The 26,266-nt window shown below is 54.8% G+C and overlaps 1 protein-coding gene across 4 annotated transcripts in view; it reads left to right on the top strand.

The window, feature by feature from the left end:
• Nucleotides 1-26,266, top strand: part of TTC7A (tetratricopeptide repeat domain 7A) — a 134,905-nt gene that overhangs the window by 48,560 nt on the left and 60,079 nt on the right. For all 4 annotated transcript variants that reach the window (XM_085019367.1, XM_021087552.2, XM_085019368.1 and 1 more), the window contains 5 exons: nt 7,286-7,364; nt 7,983-8,140; nt 8,729-8,792; nt 19,660-19,797; nt 22,330-22,413. In XM_085019367.1, coding sequence (XP_084875493.1) covers nt 7,286-7,364; nt 7,983-8,140; nt 8,729-8,792; nt 19,660-19,797; nt 22,330-22,413 — 523 coding nt within the window. The remainder of the gene's footprint in view (nt 1-7,285; nt 7,365-7,982; nt 8,141-8,728; nt 8,793-19,659; nt 19,798-22,329; nt 22,414-26,266) is intronic.

Raw genomic sequence — 26,266 nt, 5'->3', positions numbered from 1 at the left:
CTCACGGCAACGCAGGATCCTTAACTCACTGATCGAGGCCAGGGACGAACCCACAACCTCATGGTTACTAGTTGGCTTCGTTTCCACGATCTCCAGCCCAGGATTTTTCAGCCTCAGCACTGTTGATATTTCGAGCTGATACCCTTCATTGTGGGGGCCTGTCCTATAGATTGTAGGTTTTAACGACATCCCTGGCCTCTATCCCCTAGAAGTTAGCAGATTCCCCCGGCCCTGAGTGTGACAACTAAATGTCTCCATTGAGATAGGTCCTAGGGTGGGGTCCAGGGGTAAAATCACCCCAACCTGAGAACCTCTGTCTGAGCCCAAGGTACGAGAGGCAGGAGGTCAGGGTGAGATTGGTCCGCAGACACTTGATATGGGTCACGTTTGCTAGGGCAGCTCTGAAGTCTTTTCAAGGGCTCCAGAGCCACTTCTGCTGGTTAAATTCACCCTCTCTTACCTGGGCTCTTGAGGTGTTTGGGAAGGGGCAGAAACCCTTCTCTGTGTTCAGAGAGCTCATGGCCCAGCACGTGTGTGTGTGTGTGTGTGTGTGTGTGTGTGTGCATGCATTTGGAGGGGGTGTGTGGGGTGGGAAGAGCCCAGCCCTTCACGTCCCAGGCCCCCGCCCCATCCCAGGGCAGGATGATGACCAACCTTCCTTAAGGGGCTCACATCCCAGTGGGGCGCTGACTGCATAGGAGCCAGCGCTCTGTGCCAGAGGAAGAGAGGGCAGAGAGGTGGGGTCCTGCTGCTGCCTGGGACAGGCTGGATCTAAGGAGACAGTTCATCCTGGGGGCTGGTGCAGTGGGCCTCCTCCCACCCCCGGGCTTGGGCGTTGCTGGGCCGTAGAAGAGGTCCCTGACGGCTTAAGGGACAGGAGGAGATGGGGGGACCTGTTTCTGGGCTAGAGTCTGAGGGCTTGAGCTCATTCCCCCCGTGGGCAGGGGGTGGACCCAGTCCCCAGAGGGGCCGGAGGAGCTCCTTCTGAGTGTGGGGCACTCAGCCCCAGGGGCCAGATGGCCACAAGCAGGGCCTGCTCCCAAGGTCCCTGCAGTTGAGGTTTGACATAATTTAAAGGGTGTGGTGTTCTGCCCTGCACTATGTGGTGATGTTTGCTCAGCCTCCAGGCACTGCTGCTCCTTTAATTCTGGGCTTCAGTGAGACCTGGCTGCCACTTACTCATTCACTGTCTGAGGGACATTCATTTTTTCCAAGGACCTTGTCCTCTTGATCCAGTAGTTCATTCCCTCAGACAACTCCTGCCGCTTGCTCTGTGGCTGATGGCAGGGTCCCTAACTGACCTGGGATTGCAAGTACTTCCTGACCGTCAGGAGTTGGGAGGCCCCTCCCCAAAGGCAGGGACCCGGGATACCTGGGGCCCACTTCCCCTCGCCGCCACCAGAGGGCAGCCATGGACTCTGGTTGAGCCTCACCCCAGGCAGTTCTGCGGTTGCCAGCTACCGCACCTGTCTGTTGGAGGAGGCACCTTTCTGTTGGGAGAGGAGACAGGGGTGGGGGGAGTTGGGGGCGGTGGCAGTGGCAGCTGGGCTCAGGGTCCTGGCTGTAGGAGAGGCTTGGTTCTCTTTCACATGATGCAGCTGTGGGGGTGACGCAGCACGAGAGGCTGGCAGCGATGCAATGCCAGCAAAGCTCTTGGTGACCCGACCTCCCTAGGACCAAGGCTCCGGGCATTTCCCAAGAAAAGAACGTGAGCCTGAGCCGGCTTGGCTCTCTCCCCTAGAACGGGCAAGGGGCCATCTGTCTTTGGGGTGGTTTTTTCCCTTTGCTTCTCCCTGGACCTGCAGAACCCATGGTTGGCTCAGGGCCGGGAGTGAGCTTGAGCCAAGTGTGTTGAACTAGGTGGGCTGTGTGTTTTGTGCATGTTCTTTAAAAATAAAAATTCTTTTTTAATTACTAAAGCAGTAGGTGCTCATTGTACCAAAACCAAACAATAGAGAAGGGAGTGTGTGTTTTCTGAGGGAGTTCCCCAGGGCTTGGCAGGGTGTGCAGCTTTATGAAAACACTTTTCCTTTCTGCTGTGTGTGTGTGTGTGTGGAGGGGGCACCTTAGACGGCCCAGCCTGCTGTTGGGTGTGACCCCCTGAGGGGTGTGTTCAGTCAGCAGTAATTTTTATTCTCAGCAACCACCCAGTATCAGCAGTTGGGGGGGGACCGGGGGGAGGGCAGGAGACAGACTGCTTGAAGGGGCATTCAGGGACCAGAATCACCCAGCAGCGAAGCCCAGGAGAGTCTGGTGGTCCCTGTCAGGCTTTGGGCACAGGGAGACTTTGGAGGCCCATCGAAGAAAGCATCCTTCTAGCCTCTCAATGCACAGCCTTCATTGCCCGTACCGCCCCCACCTCACTAGAAAGGTCCCCTTGCCTGTACGTCCTCAGGGCCCTGCAAAAGAAATGTCACCGCCTCTTTCTGCGGCTGCGAGTAAAGAGGAGAGCTTTAGGTTTTGAACTGATGATGCGGGTCTGTAGCAGGAGGGACGAACTTGCTAACCGTTTGAACTTCACCTGAGCTTGTCTCCTGACTCAGCCCTCCAGCCGTTGGGATCTGCCAACTGGCTGTGCGTTTCTGGGCCTTTGGCTGGAAACCTCTCATACACAATGAGCAGTGCCAGCCCTGAGATGGGGGCTTCTGGCCAGGGTTGTACGTGCCAGAGTCTGTTTAGGTTCCATTCAATGAAAAATTCCACACACTTTTTCCTTCTCTGTTTCAAATGCAACCAAATCCCGCATTCCACAAAACATTGGTTGTGCACCTACTGTATGCAAAACATTTTACCAAGCTCTTGGATAAATCAAGAGCATGGCTAATTTTATAGACTGTGCAGGGCTGTGAATGAGCTATTCATTCACTCGTTTGGTCTCTTAATTCATTCCCCCTGAATTAATTGAAAGCCTGCTGAGAACAGGACACTTGGTATACAGTATCCAGGCTCTTGGTATACAGTAGGCACTTTGTAAAGGCTAAGTCAGTGGGATCCTGGAGGTCAAATGGCCAGGAAAGGAAGGGGTAACTGTGCCAGGTTGGAAAACACACACTGTCTTTCTTGAGGGTCTGGTTAGTTAAAAGGGAGTAAACTCTGAGCCCCTTGGTGCCTGTGGGGAGGGCACCTCTCCCCTTGGGTGAGTGATGGCCGGAGAAGGCAGCATCTTGCAGGCTCGGATTTTCCCACTGGAAAATGAGGGTTTGTTTATTCCATGATGATGTCTTTCTTTCTTTCTTTTTTTTTTTTTTTTAGGGCCACACCCACAGCATATGGAGATTCCCAGGCTAGGAGTCTAATCAAAGCTATACCTGCCAGCCTACATCATAGCCACAGCAATGCCAGATCCTTAACCCACTGAGCAAGGTCAGGGATCAAACCTGTGTCCTCATGGATGCTAGGCAGATTCGTTAACCGCTGAGCCACAGCAGGACCTCCCATGATGATTTCTTAAGTGCCTTTTACGTTCCAGGCATTGCGTTGGTACCCAGGAGTGTGACGCTGGTGGTTGCAAAGACTGGATGAGATGAATGAAGTGCTTTGGAAAATCTGCCCCCTTGCCTGCTGCTGACCAAGGAGGGGACCAGGGGAGCCCGCGTGGCCCACCTGTGGGCCCCCCTAAGATGGGCTGTTTCTCTCCACCCATCCCCTCTCGCCCATCTCCTCTCTCCCTCTGCTCCAGGCCAGCTGGGGTTTAGTTGAGTTGGAATCCCTGGCCTCCTGGCTTCTCCACATGCAGACTGATTCTGGGCCAGGGCCCTGTTGGGATAGTGTTAAAAGTGGCAGCTTTGCTCAGAAAGGTCAGCGTGAGCAACCAGAACAAAGGGACCTTTCAAGCCGGGAAAGCCCCATCTCTGCCTGGCACTGGCAGTGTAGACCTGGGGACAGGATGACTCAGGCTGGTGGGAGAAACCCCAGCTAGTTTCCCACTTCCCAGAGGGGCGCGCTGTCATTCCTGACAGCTCAGGATGGGTTGGTGCCAGCGGGGATTCCAGATCTCTCCTGTCTGGCCCTGGCCACCAGAACCTATATTGGTTTTTCTCTTTACCTGCATTCAGTAAAAATTGGAGCATTCCTGCTGTGGCTCAACAGGTTACAAACGTGACTAGGATCCATGAGGATGCGGGTTCGATCCCTGGCCTCGCTCAGTGGGTTAAGCTAAGGCATTGCCATGAGCTATGCTGTAGGTTGCAGATGCGGCTCCGGTCCCGTGTTGCTGTGGCTGTGGTGTAGGCCGGCAGAGGTAGCTCTGATTCAACCCTCAGCCTGGGAACCTCCATATGCTGAGGGTGCAGCCCTAAAAAAGCGTACACCTAAATAAATAAATAAGTAAATAATAAATTGGGGCTTACCGAAAAGATATATAAGGGTGATTATAGATTTTGAAACGAGTGAAAATGTACAACGTTGGGGGCGCAGGATCTTGTTAAGTTGCAGTTCTCATTCCTAAAGAGTGCTTGTTGGGGGAGGCAGGGTCCCTGGGAGTCTGCATGTCTCCCAAGCCCCCAGGTGACACCCATGCCAACCTGGTCTGGGAGCGCTCTTTGAATGTGGATGATGTAGAAACTAAAGGCAGAGAGGGGAGTAGTGGCGCAGTGGTTAATGAATCCTATTAGGAACCATGAGGTTGCAGGTTTGATCGCTGGCCTTGCTCAGTGGGTTAAGGATCCGGCGTTGCCGTGAGCTGTGGTGTGAGTCGCAGATGTGGCCTGGATCCTGCGTTGCTGTGGCTCTGGCATAGGCTGGTGGCTACAGCTCCGATTCGACCCTTCACCTGGGAACCTCCATATGCCGTGGGAGCGGCCCAAGAAAAGGCAAAAAGACAAAAAAAAAAACAAAAAAAAGAATAAATAAAAAAATAAAGGTATAAAGGGAGGACAGTCCTTGCCTTGCAGTGGGAAGAAGGAACTGCAGTCCCTTTTGGCTCAGGCTTCCTGGTAGCAGCCTGGGCCAGGCGGCCAGGATACAGGCTGGCAGGGAGCACACAGGGTGGAAAATCACCCCCAGGTCTGGGTTGCTCCAGCCTCCTCTGGCCCTGAGGGACTGCCCCAGGGCCCCCTGCCCTCAGTGGCAGCACCCAGACAGGAGCTGTCTCTTAGGGCCCATGGTGCCCTGTGCTTCCTGTCCCTCTTGGTCCTTCAGAAGCTCTAGGCAGACCAGGGACGATTGTTGGGACTCTGACTGTATCTCACAGGTCTCTGCCTCCTCCTCAGCCTTACAAACGGGTCTGAGTTTATCATGTTGCACGTTTGCACATTTGGGGCTTGCTGGTCTGAAAGCAGAGACTTCCCAGAAGGCAGAGCATTGACCTCCTATCCCTTTGTAGCTCCAAGCGCCAAAGCTCCCAGGAATTGGTTTCCCGCATGAAAGTTGCAGGAGAGGCGCACGTGACTTTCCTGGCCGCCCCCTTTGGCTTCTCACCCTCCATGATCTTCCACTTCTAAATTTGCCGGCCTGGCAGCCTCTGCTTTCCCCTGCCAGCTGTGATCCTGGGAATACCCCAAACAAGTGAGAAGGGGCCATCCTCAGACATGAGCTGAGCTTTAGGAGCAGGCAGGAGCCCTGCCCTCTGGGGATGCTCAGTGTGAAAGGGTCAGCTTGTAAATGGAAAAATGACGGCTATGCCAGGCTTGCTTCAAAAGGGGATTAACACCGGACAGGAGCTATGCAGTCCGGAGGAGTAGCCATGGGGAGGGCCTGGGAAGGCTGCAAGAAGGAAGTGATATTTTTAAGGATGAAAGGGGCAGGGTTCTTTAAGGCAGTAAGGGAAGCCTGTGCCAAAGCTTGACATAGGGAACTGTGGAGGGTTGTTCAGAAAGGATTGAGTGGGGAGTTTCCATTGTGGCTTAGTGGTAACAAACCTGACTAGTATCCATGAGGTTGGGGGTTCGATCCCTGGCCTTGCTCAGTGGGTTAAGGATCCGGTGTTGTCGTGAGCTGTGGTGTAGGTCGCAGACGCAGCTTGGATATGGTGTTGCTGTGGCAGTGTCGTAAGCTGGTAGCTGCAGCTCTGATTCGACCCTTAGCCTGGAAACTTCCATATGCCACAGGTGCAATCATATATTTAAATAAAAAAGAAGAAAGAAAAGAAAAAGTTGAGTGGTATGAGATGGGAGAGAGGCAAGGAGCAGACCCAATACCCTGAGAGGCCGTGCGGAGGGTCTAGACTGGGCTCTGTGAGCCTGGGGGCACCGAGCTAAGGCCAGCATGGGGAGGAACAAGCTGACTTGTGCAGGTCAAATAAAGCCCTTAAGGGACACAGGGAGCAGTTTTTCAAACTCAGGCCACACCCTTGAGTAGGTTGCAAGATCTGTTCGGTGGACTGCCGTTAGCAGGTTTAGAATGGGGAAGTAGGAAGAGACATAAAATAGAAAAAATCAGGCTGGAATGCATTGCATGTGGTAGAGTGAGTAATGCGTCAAGAAACTGCAGTTTCCTCTAAGCAATGTGTGCATGTGCGCTGAGTGGCCTTGTCACATGTCTGTCACTACGGATCGTACTTTCAAAAGCTGGAAAAGGCCTTTAAGGCCCAGAGGACTGGATTGGAGGGGGTGAGACCAGCTGTCACTGTCATGTAGGCTCATGGTGACGCAGGCCAGTCTAGGGCTCTGGTGGGAGGGACTGAGAGGTGAGGCTGAATTCCAGTGTAGGCAGGTGGAGGTGGAGAATGTGAGGCTGATTCACATCAGAGAGTCCGACACCAGCCCAAGCTCTTGGACGAAGTTAACATCTTGTTTGAAATACTCGATCGTGGTCCCTTCCTGCTGGTGAACTGGAAGCCTGAGTTTCTGGAGGACCAGGGGGAGAAGGATCTTTTCTACTCTCTCTTTTTGTTACTTTTTTTTTTTTTTTTTTTTGCTTTTTAGGGCTGCACCTGAGGCATATGGAAGTTCCCAGGCTACGGGTCGAATTGGAGCTACAGCTGCCAACCTACGCCACAGCCACAGCGACACGGGATCCGAGGCGTGTCTGCGATCCACACCACAGCTCACCTCAATGCCGGATCCTTGATCCACTGAGTGAAGCCAGGGATCGAACCCGCATCCTTATGGATACTGGTCTGATTCGTTTCCCTTGCGCCACGAAGGCAACCCCCTTTCTGTTCTTTGATTGATGGTGTCCTGGGTCTCTAGGCTCCAGGTGTTACAATTCTGACCTTTCATGCCAATTATCGGATGTTTTTAAATAACGCTCCAACAAACAGGCTTCCTGTGTCTGCAGGTTTGATGAGGCTGTCTTTGCAGGAACTAGGCTGGTAATGACTCTGCTTCTGCTGTCTTCTCACTAGGAACATCGTGAAAGGCATGAGAGAGCTCCGGGAGGTCCTGCGCACTGTGGAGACCAAAGCAACTCAGAACTTCAAAGTGGTAACAGGGCCGGGTGCTGGCTGTGGCTGGTTTATCCAGGGCTGATTTCAGTGGGAAGCAGCTGAAGCCCTAGCAGGCAGCCCCTGAATCAGGGAGGATGGTGCCTCGCATGCATGCTTCTCCTCTGACTCTTACAGTCATGGCAGACATTGCTAATCAATCTCCGCATTCCTCTCCCCCGATCCTGGGACACACCCTCAGCATCCTTCTTAGCACAGCACTGTGCACAGTCCCTTGCATTAGATCGGAGCTGAAACCTCCTCTAATTCTTAGGAATTGGTTTACAGTTTTAATAAATAACTTTGGCTCGCTTTCTTGCCCCCATTCGGGCCTGCCTTCTTAGGCTTTTATTCATCCCAAATCAGAGCCATCGCCACTCCTCCCTCTAGGATTTAGAAGTGAGAGGGCCAAAGATGAAGTAGGAGCTGTCAAAAGCCAGTGGAAGGGGTGGGGCAGCTCAGTGCTGGAGACACAGAGCTGCCAGGGGGCTCCTTAGGGGTGGGGTAGTGGGCCTCCAGGAGGGGCAGCACCTTGCAAGGGGGCAGACCTGGCCGGGGGGGGGGGCACGCTGGGCAGGAGCCAGCCTGTGCCTGCACCTGAGTTCCACCCTCTCTGTAGATGGCGGCCAAGCATCTGGCAGGGGTCCTGCTGCACTCCCTGAGTGAGGAGTGCTACTGGAGCCCCCTGTCGCACCCGCTGCCCGAGTTCATGAGCAAAGAGGAGAATTCCTTCATCACACAGGCCCTGCGGAAACCTCACCTCTACGAAGGAGACAAGTAAGCCCTGCCTGCTCTGGGGACCACGGCAGGCTCATGCCACCGTACCCAGGGTTTGGTCCCCACTGGTGGCCTCTGTCTCTGCCCCATGCTGTCCTCCAGCTATTGTCCAGCTCACTGCCAGGCAGGCCCTTCTGAATCAGCAGGAGCTAAAGAGACTAGAGAAGGCAGATCTCAGGGTGAGGTGGGGAAGGATCCTATAAGGCATCCAAAGGCCAAACAGATTATTTGAGGAGGGGTGGTACCTGCCTACCTTCCTCATAGGCTTAATGCACAGTCTCTCTTGTTTGTGCCAGTAACTGAAGGTGGGGCCTGTGACCAGCCCAGCACAAGCCCCGCTGTTTCCTGCAGAGCTGGGAGCTGGAAGGGACCTCCCCTGTCCTCGCCAAGAGCATCACAGTATTTCCAGCCCTTGCCCGCTGCAGCCTTTTGGACCCATAACTCTGGGGCATGATAAAGAGCTGCAGGTGGGATCCGGTGCCTGTGAATTATGCAGGAGAAGGTCGCCTTACCAGCTGACTCCGGGGCAGCAGGGCCTATGCGGCGGGCCTGCTGTGCTAGAGCCAGGCTGCCATTTGTGTCTTCCAGCCTCTACTGCCCCAAGGATAACATTGAGGAGGCCCTCCTGCTGCTGCTCATCAGCGAGTCCATGGTAAGCTCCCGGGGCTCCTCCTAGGCCTCTGCTCCCGCAGGGCACGGGCCTCGGACACAGGCCATCAGGTCCTGGCCCCCGCCCCCCACCTTGGGCATGACCCTGAAACGGTCTTCTTGGACCTGCTCCCCACTTCGGGGGATGGGCCTCACTCATGAGATTTAGGTCTGGGTGTTGTGGGCTTCATTCGGGGGCCTGGGTCCTGTCCCCAAATGAGTAGGCCCTGAGCTCCAAGTGCCCACGTCCTGCCTCTGGAATTACCAAAGGTATTATCAGCAGGTCAGCAGAATGTTGCATGGACAGCTCTGTGCTGGGGCTGTGAGGATGGGAGGGCGTGGAAGGAGCGTGTGCTTTCAAGGCAGGAGGCCTGGATTCAGGTTCTAGCCCTGCCACTCTGGTTGAGGCCCTGGGACCTCAGCCCTTCGCCACTAAGACGATAGTAACCAGCAAAGGTAAGGGGCCCGTGCAGGGAGTGCCCGCATGCATGCCACTCTTAATGTGGAGTATCATCTCCTCTGTGCCAGGCCCTGTTCTAGATGCCAGAGAAGCGACAGCACCCAAAACGGAGGAAACTCCCTGTCCTCGTGGAGCTTCCCATTCTAGCGAGGGAGGTGGGCAATAAATGGATTCACCACTCACTTAACCAGGCGTTCAGTGTCTGAGTGCTGTGGAAAAATAAGGCACAGGGCGTGAGATGTGCTGGACAGAGCACACGGGAAATGCTCTCTCGATTTTTTTCCCCAGACCCACCTCTCCTGCCCCTAGCACACACACAGGCGTGCGTGTGCCTTGGAGGCTCGGCGGGGGCCAGGGCAGCGGGTTGGACGGTCCAGGAGGTGGCGAAATGAAGGATGGGGGGGGTCTAGGGGAGCTGGAGGAAGGGTGGGCACGAGCAGCAAGCCACGTGTCCTCTGACTGAGGGCCCCTCAGAGATGATGTGCTGAGGGCCTCCCAGATTGAGAAGTAGTTTTTTTTTAAATGATGCATCTGAGGGAGTTCCCCGGTGGTCTAGTGGTCAGGATTTGGCATGTTCAGTGATGCAGCCTAGGTTCAATTCCTGGTCTGGAGACTGAGAGCCCACAGCAGGCTGCTGCAGAGGCAGCCCCCCTCCCCCCCAAAAAAAAACAGATGCATCTGAGAGTAGTGTGTGAAAGTGGAGTTTATGAATCTCTCCAGGAGTTCCCATTGTGGCTCAGTAGTAATGAACCTGACTAGTATCTGTGAGAATGCAGGTTCGTATCCTGGTCTTGCTCCATGGGTTAAGGATCCAGTGTTGCCGTGAGCTGTGGCACAGGTCGCAGACGCAGCCCAGATCTGGTGTTGCTGTGGCTGTGGTGTAGGTCAGTGGCTATAGCTCTGATTCAACCCCTAGCCTGGGAACTTCCATAAGCTGTGGGTGTGGCCCTAAAAGGACCAAAAAAAAAAAAAAAAAAAAGTCTTGGAACAGCCAGAAAATGTCCCTTTGGACACCTGGGACTGTGTGATGCCAGGGTTTGTTTAGACAACTTTGGTCAGTAGGTTGCTTCTGGTGCAGCGAATAGGCAGGAAGAGGGGCGCTGGCCTGGTGGGGGGCAGGAGAATGTTTCCTTTCCCAGCCAGGTGGGGTCCATTCGTGAAGGGCGTGGGTATTTGTTTCCCAAGGGCAACCTGGCATTGTGGTCCTGAAAGGTTTGCAGAGTACCTGCTTATGTGGGGGTAGGTGGCTGCTCCTGGCTGGGGACATCTAGCTGGTTAGGCTGATGTGGAGATAAAGCTACCAAATGCCTGATCTGACTTTCATGGAAGAACTGTGGGTTTTACAGTCTGACCCCGGTTTTATTATTATTATTATTATTTGTCTTTTTGCCATTTCTTGGGCCGCTCTTGCAGTATATGGAGGTTCCCAGGCTAGGGGTCTAATCAGAGCTGTAGCCCCTGGCCTACGCCACAGCCACAGCAACACGGAATCCAAGCCGCCTCTGTGACCTACACCACAGCTCTTGGCAACGCCAGATCCTTAACCCACTGAGCAAGGCCAGGGATCGAACCTGCAACCTCATGGTTCCTAGTCAGTTCGTTAACCACTGAGCCATGATGGGAACTCCCTGACCCCAGTTTTAAATTATGGCACCTCAGCGATAGACCCAGACCTACCCAACCTGTCGCCTACACACACCTCAGCCATCAGGTCAGACTGTGCCGAAGCCGCCTATCCTGGGAAACACAGATCGTTATTGTCACCTTCCTGTGCTGAGGGTTACAGTGTAGTGCGCAGGTTTGAAGTAAAACGGGGAAGATGGAAATAGTTCTTAGGTCCTTTCTTTGCCACGCTGATTATCTCATAGAGTTAGGCATCAGGCTGAGCTATATGAAAAAGAATAGTTTCACTTGCTTCGGTCTCATACTAATATATCCCCACCTTACAGATGAGGAAAGTAAGGGGCAGGACAGGCACATGCCTTGGTCAAGGTCACATGCTAATACTCCTCGAAGCCGCGGTTCAGATCACATCTGTGATTCACTGACTGCTTTGATTCTTAGTTTTCTCATCTGTAGAAGGGCCAAGATCAGATCTGGCCAAGATGAAGAGGAAGGCAATGTTCGGATCAGATCTGGGTAACTTCGAGGATCAAGTGAGGAAGGGTTTTAGGGGTTGGGGGGGTTCTCTGTAAACAAGGATATGGCTGTCCATGTGAGGATGGGCTCTGTCCCCGCAAGCATTTTCTTTTTTCTTTTTCTTCTTAGGGCCACATGTGTGGCATATGGAGCTTCCCAGGCTAGGGGTCCAATCAGAGCTGCAGCCGCCGGTCTACACCACAGCCATAGCCACGTGGGATCTGAGCCTTGTCTGTGACTTACACCGTAGCTCACAGCAATCTGAGTGAGGCCAGGGATTGAACCCGCATCCTCACAGATGCTAGCTGGGTTCGTTACTACTGAGCCACAGTGGAAACTCCCGCAAGCATTTTCTGTGGCTGCTGTTTGATCTGGGTGCCCAGAAGCAGAGTTCACGTGCTTTTCTATTAAAGTCATGCCCCCCTCAAACCCTCAAGGTGCCCTGTATCTCAAAGGTGGCCCACACTTGGAGCCGAGGTGAATTTTCCCAAATATGTGGTTCTCCTCCAAGCAGCAGGTGTCTGGCCACCCGGCCTGCACAGGCGATGTTGCGGCGGGTGGGGTGGGGGGTCTAGGCCTGCTGGCCAGGGGGGTGTCATGGGAATTCCATGTGGCTCTCAAGGCAGAGGAAGCGCTCAGATGCTGCATATGCCGTAGCTGGTGGTGGAAGGCTCTCTTCCGGAGCTGGTTGGTTGGTTTCCTGCTTGCACCCAGCCTGTCAGGCATCCAGAAGCTTAAGGTATTTGAGAGAGGATATTGGCAATGGGCATAGCCTTGATGTCTCATCCGCTGAGGGCTTTCCGCCCGGGATCCAAATCTGGCCACTGGGGCTCCGAGCAGTTTATCAGAATGACCAAACTGCCTCTGACTTGTCATTTACCCTGGTTTTACCCCCTCCTTCCTGGCAGGTCACATTCTCCATCAGCTGTGGGCGCCCCTGCCAACGTCCTGGGCCCCGGCTCTGACCCCTCAGCTGACCCCCAAGGCTCCACCTGGCCTCCGGGTACCAGCAGGGTTTTCTTCATCTCCCTTTTATGCTGTTGGATGTGGCTGCAGCTGATAGGGAGAAGCGGCTAGACGCAGGCGGCTGCCTTGGCTGCTCTTTGGGTTCTCGTAATCCTTGCAGAATTCATTATCCCGCAGGAAAAGCTGTTCCAGCCCTACCCGCGCAGGAGGCATAATCATCGCAGCTCTCCACCTCCGGGGTCTCCAGAGCAGCTGCTGCAGGAGAGGGTGTCTGTGGGTTTCCTGAGCGCGTCAGCCCCTGTTTTATGGTGTAGAACTCAAGGGAAGAAGTGCATGGGGTCTGGGTGTGGACCTGGTCCTAACGTAGGTAGAGCGTTTGTTTTGTGCTCAGTGTGATTGGAATGAACAGGGAAGTCCTTGTCTTTCAAGAGGTAAAGAGAAGCCCCTGCAAATGCTTTCACCGAAATGCAAAGGCCGTGCGTTACTGCTGGCCAAAGGATACTTGTCTTTTGGACCCAGTTGTGAGTTTGGGGGACCAAAAGGACATGTAAAAATGCCCACCCGCCTACCCACCTACACATCTCCCCATCTATCCAGTTTAGTCTGAGCAGCGACAGTCTGCCAGCCGCTCGGCGCTGGAGATACGATGACAAACAGCTAAATCATAGCCCTTGTCCCAGATGTCCCCCCACCTAGTGGAGTGTGTGTGTGTCTAGGGACATGGAGGAACTCTTGGTCCCCAACTCAGAAGGAAATATTTCAACCTGATGAAACCCACATGCGTAGTTTCATTTTCAAAAGAACCGTGTATCAAAATCAGCCTGATTTTCTCAGTTGGGTAGCCAGGAGGTACAGGATTCTGCCATTTCTAATTTTTCTTTTCTTTTTTTTTTTTTTTTTGTCTTTTAGGGCCGCACCTGCAGCATATCCAAGTCCCAGGCTAGGAGTCAAATCAGGGTTGCAGCTGCTGGCCTGTGCCACAGCCACAGCAACGCCGGATCTGAGCCACATCTGTGACCTACATCACAGCTCACAGCAACACTGGATCATTAACCCCCTTAGAGAGGCCAGGGATCAAACCTGTGTCCTCATGAATGCTAATCAGATTCGTTTGCACTGAGCCATGACAGGAACTCCTTATTTTTTAAATTTATTTTTATTCTTCATTTTATGACCATAGTGTGCTGGGCTTGATGTGGGGTCTTAGGTCCCAGACCAGGGATTGAACCTGGGCCACAGTGGTGAAAGCACCTGATCATAACCACTAGACCACTGGGGAACTCCTATCTGAAATCTTGATCTAAGGCATAAAAAATAGGTGCTACAACAAACTGAATCCTTGGGGCCTTGTTTCATTAGCCAGAGGAGAAGTTAGTGCTGGTGCTTGGCAACTGAAAGGACACCAAGGCTCAGCTCGAGTGAGGCTGGGTGGGTGGTGAGCCTCTGGGCCTTGGCATCCTGCAGATTAACAGACTGACCTCCAAGGCCAAGGGCAGGCATCCAGTGATTTGAATCTTGACTTGGCCATTCACAACCTGTCTAGCCTGGGCACGTTCCTTACCTCCCTGATCCTCAGCTTTCTCATCGGTAAAATGGAGCAAATAGGGTCTCTCCTGAATCAGGTCTCTCTTGCAGTGATGGGGTGGCTGGCATAAGGAAATGAATGTGAAAATGCCTGGTACATTGTGGATGTTCAGTGCGTATTCATTTCATCCTGTTAAATACTTGGTTCTGACTCAGTCATTTTATTTGTCTTTTGTCTTTTTAGGATTGCATCTGCGGCACATGGAGGTTCCCAGGCCAGGGGTCTAATTGGAGCTACAGCTGCCGGCCTACACCACAACCACAGCAACACCAGATCCAAGCCGCGTCTGCGACCTACACCATAGCTCATGGCAACGCCAGATCCTTAGCCCACTGAATGAGGCCAGGGACCAAACCTCATTCCTAGTCGGATTTGTTTCCGCTGCGCCACGACAGGAACTCCATGACTCAGTCATTTTAGAAAACATTTGGGTTCAGGTCTGGTTGGGAGGAAAATTGGTTTGAGGATGCCATTTGATTTAAAAAAAAAAAAAAAAAAAAAAAAGCTTCCTGGGCTTGATTCCATTTGGGACTTGGCGGATGAGCACAGGTTGTTCTAGCTTCTGGCACCCGGTTTGCTCTAACATGAGGCCCTGCTGTGCTGCAAAGGAAAAGGGTCAGTTAGCGCTGCCAGCTCAGGTCACTGGGGACAGTAGAGGTGGGAGAGCCTTGTGCCCTCACTGGTGGGATGATTTCTGCTTCAGGAGCCCAAGGCACAGGGGAGCAGGGCCTGGCATGGGGCTGGCCAGGGACCCTGGGAGGGTGGGACACATCACAGCATGTTATTTCTTGGCTCTGTAGACTGGCAGCTGGAGATCTGGTGATAATTATGTCTGCTGGTGGGGGACAAGTGACAGCACGGGCAGGCTCTGACAGCATCCTCCAGGGAGGGGCAAGCCCCATGCCAGATGCCGCCAGGAGGCTTCTTCCTGGGGTGATGGTTGTTGGGGGGTGAGTGGCAGACCCTGAGGCTGGTTCTTGACCAGATCAGAGGCAGTCTCCAAGGACAGGGCTGAGCAGAGCCCTGGACACATGTCCAAGGGGCTTGTTCTCCGCAGAGAAGCAGCATCTGGTGCCTGAATGAGAAAGCCCAGCCTTATGTTTTGCTTTGGTGCTTCCCTAGGCAGAGCCATCCCAGGCCTCTGGTGGCATGAACGGAGGCACTTAGAGGCAAGGGAAGAGCCAGAGTGAAGTCAGAATGTCTGTGTTCTAGTCAGGGTCCTGAACCCCCTGTTTGTATGCCTCAGGGAGCCTCCCTGGTCTGTCTGGGCCTCGGTTTTCTCATCTATAAAATCGGACAATAGAACAGGAGCTGGTCGTTGTATTATGAGATACCACTTAGAAAGTGCTCCGCAAGTTGGTTCCCTCCTCCTACCCTGTTTGTTTGCAGGATCAGAGAGGAGAGACGAGGCTGGGCAAAGTGAAGGTCAGTGCCGTCCAGGGCCCTGCAGCCAGCGTTGTCAGAACCGGGGCTGGCAGAGGAGGCCCAGGAGGCTGCAGGTACTCAGGGCAGCGGAAGCTGCCCTGGACTGGCCGCCGGAGGGTTCAGTCTTAATTCCCGGGGACCTTGCACAAGTGTGTTCATCCCCTGGGGCTCAGTTTCCCCATCTGCAAAAGGGGCATCCGTGATTTCATCCCGCCCCTCTGTGGGGTTACTGTGAGGCCAGACGAGATGCCGGCCGTGGTAACTCAGCTCCTAAAACGCATGGCACACGCATAAGGAATGGCTATTTGAGCCAGAACCACCCTGCCTGAGGAGTTTCACATGGGCTGGCCGGCTTTAGGGAATGGAGGTGTTCCTTGTGGGTGTTTTCTCGAGGCCTCATGTTTGCTTCATGGATGGAGAGGCCCGAAGACAATGGGTCATGCTGAATCGTGGGGGGATGAGGCGGAGCGTGTTTGGCTTTTCTTTGGCTTTTCCTTTCCTGGCTGGCCAGAGGCCTGGGGCAAATGTCCCTCAGTATGGGGAGGCTGCCCCTGGGAGGACAGCAGAGAGCCCAAGACTAGGGACAGAGACAGCTGCTGAGCCCTGCTTGGGATTAAGTGCACCCCCAGCAGTAGGAAGTGGGGGGTTTTGCAGGGGAAAGTGTAGGACGACAACCTGCCCTCCTTCCAAGGCGAGTCAGGAGTCTGGTGTTAAGAACATGTAGCGTCTGTGTAATTTATGTCTGTCACTGCACTTGATCTGGAAGATTTCCTTGTGAAGACACTGCAGTGGTGGAATAGAAAGAGTGTGGCTGAGACTGGTTCAAGGCAGGCTGCTGATGGGGCTGGAGGTATTAAGCAGCCTAAGGGGGGTGAGCCCAGCAGAGGAGGGAGGGGCACAGCCAGGGCACCCTGGGCAGGGGCTTGAAGTCCCCAGAGAGTCTGAAGGCTGCTCTGGCTCCTGAGCTGCACATGAATTCCTACCGCGTGGACGGCCCCGTTGCTTTTTTCTGCCCCTTCTCCCCCTCCACCCCGTTGCCATGGCTACACACACACACCCGCTGCCCAGCTGCCCTGCAAATGCTAAAGTGGTTCACCGCAGCCCTGCCCCAAAACCATGGCAACCTCTCAGCAAACTTCTGCTTTTGGTTGTCCTTTGGGGACCCGCGCTTTCCTCTTGGCACAAGTGCCAAGTCCCAAGGACCCTTGAGAAGGTGCCTTCCCCACTGTCTGCCTGTTGCGGGAGGGGCTGTCCCCAGGCAGAGGAGATGTTCCTGGGATCCCCACTTCTGTGACCCAGTGCTTGCCCAGCCCCGTGCTGGAAATCCACGCCTCCCTCCCACCAGGCACGCATATTCAGAGACACTGTTCTGGGTCAAGGTCAAGGTCTAGGGCAACAGGAGGAAGTTGCCACACCAGGCCCAGAAATCTTTCTCTCTCTCGAATGTCACTTGTAAGTGCCCTGTGTGGGCCTGTGCTGGGGCTGGGAGGCGAGAGTTGAGTGAGATGCATCCTTGCCCTGAGGACTGATGCCAGTGGGGTCCAGGGTTCAGGGTGGGGGGAGGATGAGGGGGGCGCCCAGCCTCCCCTGGCAAGATGAGTCAGGGTCAGTGGCAGAAGGAAGGGGTCCCCGAGTTGAGTTGAAGGAGCCAGAAGGCATCCACGTTGACAAAGGGAACAAAGACAGGCCTTGGTGAGGAGCGGGAGCCACAGGAAAGGACTTGGGACCTGCTGGAGAGAAGCTGGCCCGGTGGGCAGGGCCTGGAGCTCAGACTGCCCTGGTGGGGGTGGTGGGGGCTGCTGCACTTGGAGGACAGACCAACCAGAGCTCACTGCCCACCATCCCCTGCATGAGACTAGGCTGCATGGCTGGGTCCCCAGTCCTGGAGGTGCCTGGCAGGGGGCCTACCCCTGTGGGCTGCCTGCCCTGCCCCCTTTCCCCCCAGCCCAGAGGTCTAGGTCAGATTCCGTTCATACGTGTCCTAGGTACTGCTGCTGCTGCCAGTTCCATAGCTCCTCTCTGAGGGCAGGGACAGTCTCCCATCCTCCCCCCGCCACTGCCTGGTGGGACCAGAGCTGGGAAGAAGTTGCCGGAGGTGGAGGAGCAGGGAGGTACATGGCCTGGCACAGAGTGAGTTTTGTGTTCTTCGGTGAGATAGCTCCTGCCAAGGCTCTCCTTAGAATTTCTTCTCTCTTCCTGTTGGTGCCCGTGTGGGTGGATTTCATCAGGAAGGAGGGGGATTTCTCTGGCACTTTCCCTCTCTGTACCTCTCCATTAACCCTTTGGAGCCTGACCAGCTCCTACTTACCAGGCTGGCACCAGTGCCCTTCTGGGCATCACCTGGCATCCCCGGCACCATTTCCTGGGGCAGGTCCCAGGTCCATTGGGGCGATGGGCAGCCCTTGCCTATTGTGTCTGGCAGGGCAGCCACCAGGAACCCCAACCACTGGGCTGAAATGACCCAGAGGGTGAGTCACATCCTTGGGTCTTATAGGCATTTTGGCTTCTAGAAGCCTCTCTGGGAGTGTACTTCAGGCCTGCAGGACAGGACCTACAGTCCAAAGGCCTCTGAAGCCATCACCCTCGGGAGCCTTGGCCCCTGACCTGGAGAAGGGGATAGTGCTCTTGTCCAGAGGGCGGTTGGAAGGACCACCTGTGGACGTGTTTGAATCTGACCAGCGGGCTCTGGGTTTTAAGTTTCAGCAGTTCCTTTTTATTCCTTCAAGAGGGCCGAGTCCTTGGATCTGAGGTCTTTAATGGGGAAGTAAAGGAAGCCGAATCCCAACTCAATGGAAGGGGTTCAGCCCCTTCTGCAGAGGGAAGGGGATGCTGGGAAGAGACCCTTTTGGCAGAGGGGAGAAGAGGCAGGAGAGGGAAGATGCTGGGAGCAGCCAGAGGGTGGGTCTGGCTAGAACCCCGCTTTGCCTCTGCTGAGGCATGGCCCTCAGAGTGGGGGGAGGGGGAGTGTGTGTGTGTGGGGGTGTGTGTGTGGGTGCGCACGTGTGTGCGCACGCGCATGCACAGGTGCAGGAGACATGGACTCAGAGCATCCCTGGCCTGACCCCCGCCTTTGGGGAGCCCCGTGACTCCTGTTTAGCTACCCCTGAGCCTGAGTGCTGTCCCCAGGGTGTGAGTGTACAGGAGGGGGTGGGACCACAGCCCACAGAACAGGACCCCAGTTTCTGATGGCAAGATTTCTGGCTTGGTCATACCAAACTCCCCGCTTCAGATGGTATAGAATCACCCACTCCTAAAGCATGTTTTCCCCTTGCCGCTCCCCTCCCTGAGCAGCCCCCTGGTGACTCGGAGCTACAGGCCTCCTGAGTGCGGATGCCAAGCGTGGAGACCTCAGGTTGCGGGGAGACTCCTGGAGAGGGTCAGAGGAGAGTTCCGTAGTTGGAAGGAGTCAGGGGTGAGGTCTGGGCTGGACACAGGGCTGATGAGAAGGAAGTGTGGGGGATCCTTATCAGAGGGGCTTGGGGGACCTGCAGAGGAAGAGAGGAGGTTACAGAGGGGCCACAGCCCAAGCTCCCGTCCTGTGAGTCAAGTGGCCGAGCCACCCACCCGATCTAGTCAGTTCCAGGAATTCTCTGAAGCTCTTTGTGTGAGCGGACGATTACCAGCACACGCGGAGCTCTCCCACGAAACAGCTGCCGGTATCCTCAAAAATGCCAGTGTCCTGGACACAGAGAAGGGCTGTGGGGCTCTTCCAACAAAAGGAGACTCGCGAGACTTGGCACCTGCACGCAGGTGTGATCTTGAGTTGGATCCGGACGTGAGAACACTACCAGAAAGGCCACCCGTGAGACGGGCGGCCAGATCGGAATGTGAGCTGGTATCAGGATAGAAATAAATGTTCCATTTCCTGAATTCGGCATCTCTGTTGATGAAAAGAGTGGCCTCCTGTATTTAGGGGTGAAAGGCCATGTTGCCCTAATTGCCCGCTATTAATGTTGCTGTTATTGTTGGCGAGACAGAGCAGATGTGGTCAGTGTTAGCAGCTGGGTTTACTGCTGTAGGACTCTTTCTGCCACTTTTCTGGAGGTTTGAGAGTTTGCAGAGTAAGGCTCTGAAAGCCAGGAGCATGGTCCATGGCACTGCTGCCTCATCAGCCTGGGCTATGGATGGAGGATTCGCTCCCTCCCCTGCGGGTGGGGAGAGGCTCCGGCCAGTTCTAGGAGTGTGGCCTGGGCCATGGACAAAAGGGTGAAGATCACGCAGAGGCAGGGGCCCTGGGGGGACAGGCACCTGCTTATTTTCTGTCCTCGCCCTTTCCTATGCCGTGTCTCCCCACAGGCTACACGGGATGTGGTTCTGAGCCGGGCACCAGAGCAGGAGGAGGACCGGGCGGTGAGCCTGAGGAACGCCGCGGCCATCTACGACCTCCTGAGCATCACGCTGGGCAGGAGGGGGCAGTACGTCATGCTCTCCGAGGTACCCATCCCCAGGGGGGTCAGGTGGCACACTGGGGGATTGTCCTCCTCCACGGCCCTTCCCTGCCTCCACCAAGGTGTACAGCTCCGTAGGAGACCAAGCTAGGGACGGTCCCGTTTTCAGTGCTGAGGCGGCTACCCTTCACTGGCAGGGTGGTTTTTCTGGTTTGAGGAATGTTTTTATGTGGGCGTTTTGTTTCGTTTTGCCTTTTTTTTTTTCTTTTCCTAGTGCGGCTCAGGGCATATGGAAATTGCCAGGCTAGGGGTCCATTCGGAGCCACAGCAGCATGAGACTGAGTCACATCTGTGACCTACACCACAGCTCACGGCAGTGCTGGATCCTTAACCCACTGAGTGAGGCCAGGGATCGAACCTGCGTCCTCATGGATACTAGTCGGGTTCATTACCGCTGAGCCACAACAGGAACTCCCTGTTTTTATGTGGTTTTATATGTCTTTTGAAGAACGCATGGTATGGTATAGAGAAGCCCCAGAGGACAGTCAAGCATCCCTCAGTCGCCGGCAGAGGTGACGTGGTGTTTTGTGACTGCCCCGCCTGGCAGGGTTCCAAGCTGGGTGTGGTCGGGGAGCCTGGATCACCCTTCCACCCCAGCTGAACAGAGCACCCGCCTTGTGTGGGGCAAACCCTGCTGCAGCCACGCTCTGTGGGCTGGGCCCAGGGAGTAGTCGCTGTCCAGGGGCAGCTCAGCTCCCCGCTTTCTGGCCCCCTGCCCACAGGGTGAATGGCACGCACCCATTTGTGAGCTTTCAGATCCAGGCTGGCATTGATGATGGCCCTGGGGCCTCGGGCTCCTTGTGCAGGTGGCCCTCTTGGTTGCAGATTCTCTTCCCACGTGTTCTGGAGGGCTCTCAGGGGGAGGGGTGACACGTGCTGAGCCCCTACTGGGCACCCTGTGAGGTCCTTCCAGAAGATACCTTCTCTAATGTGGGGGGATAAGTGGTTTCTCAAGTTCACCAGTTAGGAAGGCGAGGCCCAGGAAGGTGGGTTTCTGCCCAGGGGAACCCAGCGTGGGGGAACCCAGGCCACCCAGCTCTGAAAGTACCCGCCATGGGGTCCTGTACCCCTTACTCCTGTCCCCACCTGCCTGGCAATGCCACACGGTGGATGAATCCCGACCTCACATGCTGGCTTCTGGAGTTCCCATAGTGGCTCAGTGGTTAACGAACCCGACTAGTATCCATGAGGATGTGGGTTTGATCCCTGGCCTCACTCAGTGGGTTAGGGATCCAGCGTTGCTGTGAGCTGTGGTGTAGGTTGATGATGTGGCTTGGATCTGACGTGACTGTGGTGTAGGCCAGCATCTACAGCTCCGATTGGACCCCTAGCCTGGGAACCTCCACATGCCATGGGTGTGGCCCTAAAAAGACCAAAAAAAAAAAAACCAAAAAATTCCAGTTCTACTCATGTGCTGGCTTCTGCCTCAGTCACCTGGAACCACTTCTGTTAGGGACTGTCAGATGTCACAGGCAGCCCTTGACTTGGGGTGGCACAAGATCAGACAGACTGGCAAACATAATTTTTCTCAGTGGTCGTAGAGAAGAGCAGGGGAAAGCCTGTACATTTGGGGGGCATTCTACGCCCGGGCTTTGGAGTCAGCCTGCTCTGCCACTTACTGGCCCTCTGACTCTGACAAGTCATTTGAGTCTCAGCTGCTTCATCTGTGAACTGGGAGTAATGAGAGCACCTGCCTCACTGGATTGTTGGAAAAGTAAATGAGTTAATACACGTTGAAAGCTGAGAAGAGTGTGGGCACAATGGTAAGAAGAAATGTCAGCTGTCATTCTTTTTATTAGGCATTTACATGCCAAAAGCACAAATCTCATTTCATTTGCTTTCCACCTTCGCCCTGTGAGGTGTTCATATGACTTGGAGGTGGGAACTGGGAGCCAGAGAGGGTGAGAGATCTGCCTCAGGTCATACAGCAGGCTAGTGGCAAGGACAGGTTATCCCAGGAGTTTCTCTTATTTTTTATTTTTATTTATTTATTTATTTATTTATTTTTGTCTTTTTGCCTTTTCTAGGACCGCTCTCATGGCATATGGAGGTTCCCAGGCTAGGGGTCGAATCGGAGCTGTAGCTGCCAGCCTACACCACAGCCACAGCAACATGGGATCGAGCTGTGTCTGCGACCTACACCACAGCTCACGGCAACGCCAGATCCTTAACCCACTGAGCAAGGCCAGGGATCGAACCCGCAACCTCTCGGTTCCTAGTCAGATTCGTTAACCACTGAGCCACGACGGGATCTCCAATTTTTAATTTTTTTATTATAGTTGATTTACAGTGTTCTGTCAATTTCTGCTGTACAGCAAAGTGACAGTTTTACATATATACATGTATTCTTTTTCTCACATAGTCCTCCATCACCCCTGGGGTTTTCTGACAGGAACCGAGTATGAGCTGTGGTGACCTCCAGTGGGAAGCGACATGGGCAGTGATTACCCCGGGAGAGTGTGGGGTGGGCTGGGGTTGGGAGGACCTCTGGAGGCACTGACCGTTCCCCTCTCCCCAGTGCCTGGAGCGAGCCATGAAGTTTGCCTTTGGAGAGTTTCACCTTTGGTACCAAGTGGCCCTCTCCATGGTGGCCTGTGGGAAGGTAAGTTGCAGGGCACGCTGGGGGTTGCACACTCACCCACGGGGGCTCCCCTCTCCTCTAGTCCCTCCCAGACGTCAGGGGGTGGCGGGGGAGACAGTGATTCAGGAATCTTGTCCAGCAGCTGATTTTCATCTCCAGGAGAATGAGGGGCACGGGAGGGTCACACACAGAACCCTGCGTGACTCTGGTGTCTGTGAGTTGCGAGCGTGCCAGGTGTGCAGGTGTGAGTCTGTGGATGCCTTTCCCTGAGTGTACGTGCACACCTGGGGCATTGCAGCATTTCCGCCTGTGAGATGGTTGGTGTGACTGCGGGAGACAGACGTGGACGTGGGTCCATTCGGGCCACAGCTCTCTTCCTGCCTGTGAGCGTGGCTTCAGAAAAGAACCTTCCTGCAAATCCCGAACTTGCCAAGGAGGGAGGGGTGAGGGGTAAAGCAGAGCAGAGCCCCCCACCTCCCTGAGGGAGGTTGCGCTGCGGGGTGGATGTGGCTGGGGGCGGTCAGGAGGAGCTGTGCCCAGCCGGAGGCTGACGTGAGTTACCCCGCGGCTCCTGAGCTGCCTTTGCTTTCCGCCCACCACGCCCCGTCCCCGCACCCCCTGGTTTTCCCTCCCATGAGAATCCCGCTTACATAAGCCTCTATTCTCAGCAGTGACATGAAAGGAAAACCTTTCCGGAGCTGGGTGCTGAGGGGTGTTGGGGCTGAGGATGCTACGAATGCAGGAAGTACGGAGGCATGAGCTCGCAGATTGTTCCAAGAGCTATAAACACCCAGAGCCCATTTGTGGGGTTGAGGGAATTCCTCCCCCGCCCCCACCCCCCACCCCATCTGTGCCACCTGCCATTTCTAGCCCCGCAGCCGTCTCTGAGGAGGGTCCTCCTAGGCTTGCCAGCATCTCCTCTGCAAGTGGAGGGCGTGCTGGCCAGGTCCTGGCAGGGAGGGGGAAGAAGAGCAGGTGCTGTAGCCTGAAAGCTGGGAGGGGCTGGGGAGCTACAGCCGGGAATCAAGTGAACAAGCCTTCCTGCACCCTCCTTACCTTCCCAAACCTCTTCCCCTTCCTGCATCACACTGGCTACTTCCCAGAGCATCCTGAAGTCATGACGTGATGTACCCTGGCTCTGTCCTTAGCAAGGCTCAGGGAGAATTCAGAACACACGTAGGATGAGGCTGACGGTAGGGGTGTGAGGTGGAGGGCTGGAGCTTATATGGAGCCTGGGCAGACAGCTCACAGCGGCATGCTTCTTCCCACCTCCAGGAAACAGAGAAGGTGCCTCTCATCTCATAATAGTCCATGGAGCATGGTCCAGGAGGAGAGCCCCAGGGCCAGGACCATGGTTCTTACCCTTCTTTGGGTCATGGACCCCTTTGAGATGCTGAGGAAAGCTGGGGATCCCTCCTCAGAAGAATGCACTGCACTCAGAAGTTAGCTTTAACTTCTAGGGATGCTCCTGGAAGCCCCCCAGTCTTAGGAGAAAGTGTCCTATTTGCTTGAGAAGGATGCGGGGGAGGGGGTCTCCTTACTAAGAAAAGCCAGGCTCAGAGAGGTCTAGATGCAGCCCGGCACCCCTGAGATCTGGGGAGCTGGTATCCTGGCTCAGCTCTTTTCAGACCAGCAAAGTGGACACGAGAATGGGCTTACAGGCAGGAAGTCAAGGTGGTATTTGGGGGGGTTCCTCATGCGTGAGGCCCCACAGGCTAGAGACAATGGGTCACACCCACCCCTGCATTCAGTGCAACAGGAGATCTTTCCGGAAGCACACTCTCCAACCCTGCCCCTTGGGAACCCTGCACATCAGATCAGTCCGCCTGGTTGGCCCAGGCAGCCCTCGGAAGAGTGGCCGGACCACACACCTTTGCCAAGAGCCTAAGGTGGGAGTCCAGGTCCTGTACCTGTGATTGTTCCCAGAAGTTCTTCCAGAAGGTGAGGCTGGGTGGATATGAATCTATCTGGCCCCTCCACCTGCAGGAAGAAAGGATGAGTTCCCTGAGTGAGGTTGCTCCTTCTCTTGGTCTCCTCCGCAGTCACAGCGGCTGTGTTGCTAGGTAACCAGCAGGACAAAAAAGGGGGAAAAAAGAGCCAGTAGCTCCAACTGTGGAGTCCTCAGATGGCTCCTTAAATAGCAGTGTTTCGTGGTCAGGGTAGCGGTGGAATCTGGAAGGTCAGGGTTAGAAGCCAAGGGAGGAGGCCAAGGCTTGCTGGCCTCACACAGGGGGCTGTGGTGAGGGGGCTGGGAGTGGCCTTCACAGAAGAGGGTCTCAGGAGACAAGGGATGGCCTGGCAGCTCCTGCAGGCCCCTCGCTTGACCTCCGTCGCTCCAGCCTAGGCTGAGCACCAGCCTCCCAGCCGGTCATGTGCCAGCATCTCTTGGTCTCGTACCCTCTCATTTCCTGAGAGAGCAGCGGGGTGGGGGCTTCGTGCTCTCTCCCCAGCCTTTCTGTGGGCACTGACAGGTGAGAGCCGTGGCCTCTTCCCCTTCCCCTTCCCACAGTGACCCTGCAACCCCCAGTCCTGTGCTTGGCCTGGCTGAGAAAGGCTCTTCCTGTCTCAGCAGGGAAAGGAGGTGGGGCTAGAGGAAAGCAGGGCATCAGGGTAGACCCAGACCATTGGGCTCTCAGCTCTGCACCTGCCGGTCCCCACGATGTGCTGTGGACAGGCAAGCCCTACAGAGCCCCCCATTTCCTCAGCGGGGCCTCTGGAGTGACTGTGGAGGAGGAAAGTTGATTCATGGTGGGGAGCTTGGTGTACAGTAAGAAGTACAGTTACACACACTTGCCCTGCCTGTGTGTGTGTGTACCAGGGAGGGAGAGGCCTCTTCTCTGGCCAAGGTAGTCACCACAGAGGCTGGGTAGGGCAGTGGTTACGAACTTAGAGCCAGGTGGTTCAAACCCCAGCTTAGCCGCTGATGGGCAGTGTGGCTTCAAACACGCTGCTTCACTTCTCTGCATTTCAGTTTCTTATCTGTCAGTAGGGACACAGCACCCTACCTCATGAGAGGGTTGTGGAAATTAAACAGCTTAATGTTTACAAAGCACTTAGGAGAGGAGTCAGTAGACTTTCTGTAAAGGGTTTTTGTGGTTTGTTTTTTTTTGTTTGGTTTTTGTTTTTTTTTTTTTTTGGTTTTTGCCATTTCTAGGGCCATTCCCGCGGCATATGGAGGTTCCCAGGCTAGGGGTCCAATCAGAGCTGTAGCCGCCGACCAACACGAGAGCCACAGCAACGGGATCCGAGCCACGTCTGCAACCTACACCACAGCTCATGGCAATGCCGGATCCTTAACCCACTGAGCAAGGCCAGGGATCGAACCCTCAACCTCATGGTTCCTAGTTGGATTCATTAACCACTGCGCCATGATGGGAACTCCAGAGAGTAAACATTGTTGACGTTGCAAGTCAGCCTGGCTCCGAGGGAACTGCCCCACTGTGCATCATGAAAACAGCCCTAGGAAATGTGAAAATACCCACAGGATTGGACGTGGCCGAGTTCCAATAAAACTTTACTTACAGAAGCAGCGGAGAGAGGGCCAGATTTGGCCTGTGGGCTGGGTTTGGCTGGTCCTCCACACTCCTGGCTTCTCTCCTGCTGCTTCCCTGCCAGCCTGTATGCTCCCCCCACTTGCCACCACCAGCCCTGCCTCCAGGTCCCCATGTGGGTTTGTGCTCATCTCACCACCTAAAAACTTAGAATGTTGAATTCAGATGTTCGGGAGAGTCCCTGCTATCTCTGAAAATTCTGTGGTTCACGTTTCGTTTTTGGTTTTATTTGTTTGTTTGTTTGTTTGTCTTTTTAGGGCCGCGCCTGCAGCATCTGGAGGTTCCCAGGCTAGGGGTCTAATCGGAGCTGTAGCCGCTGGCCT

Source organism: Sus scrofa, chromosome 3 (assembly GCF_054392235.1).
Source record: "Sus scrofa isolate SSC_HxYL_T2T_F1_AM1 chromosome 3, Sscrofa_HxYL_maternal_Yorkshire_Landrace_v2.0, whole genome shotgun sequence".
NCBI lineage: Eukaryota > Metazoa > Chordata > Mammalia > Artiodactyla > Suidae > Sus > Sus scrofa.
The sequence above is the reverse complement of the archived record's forward strand: the minus strand, read 5'-3'. Positions and strand labels throughout refer to the sequence as shown.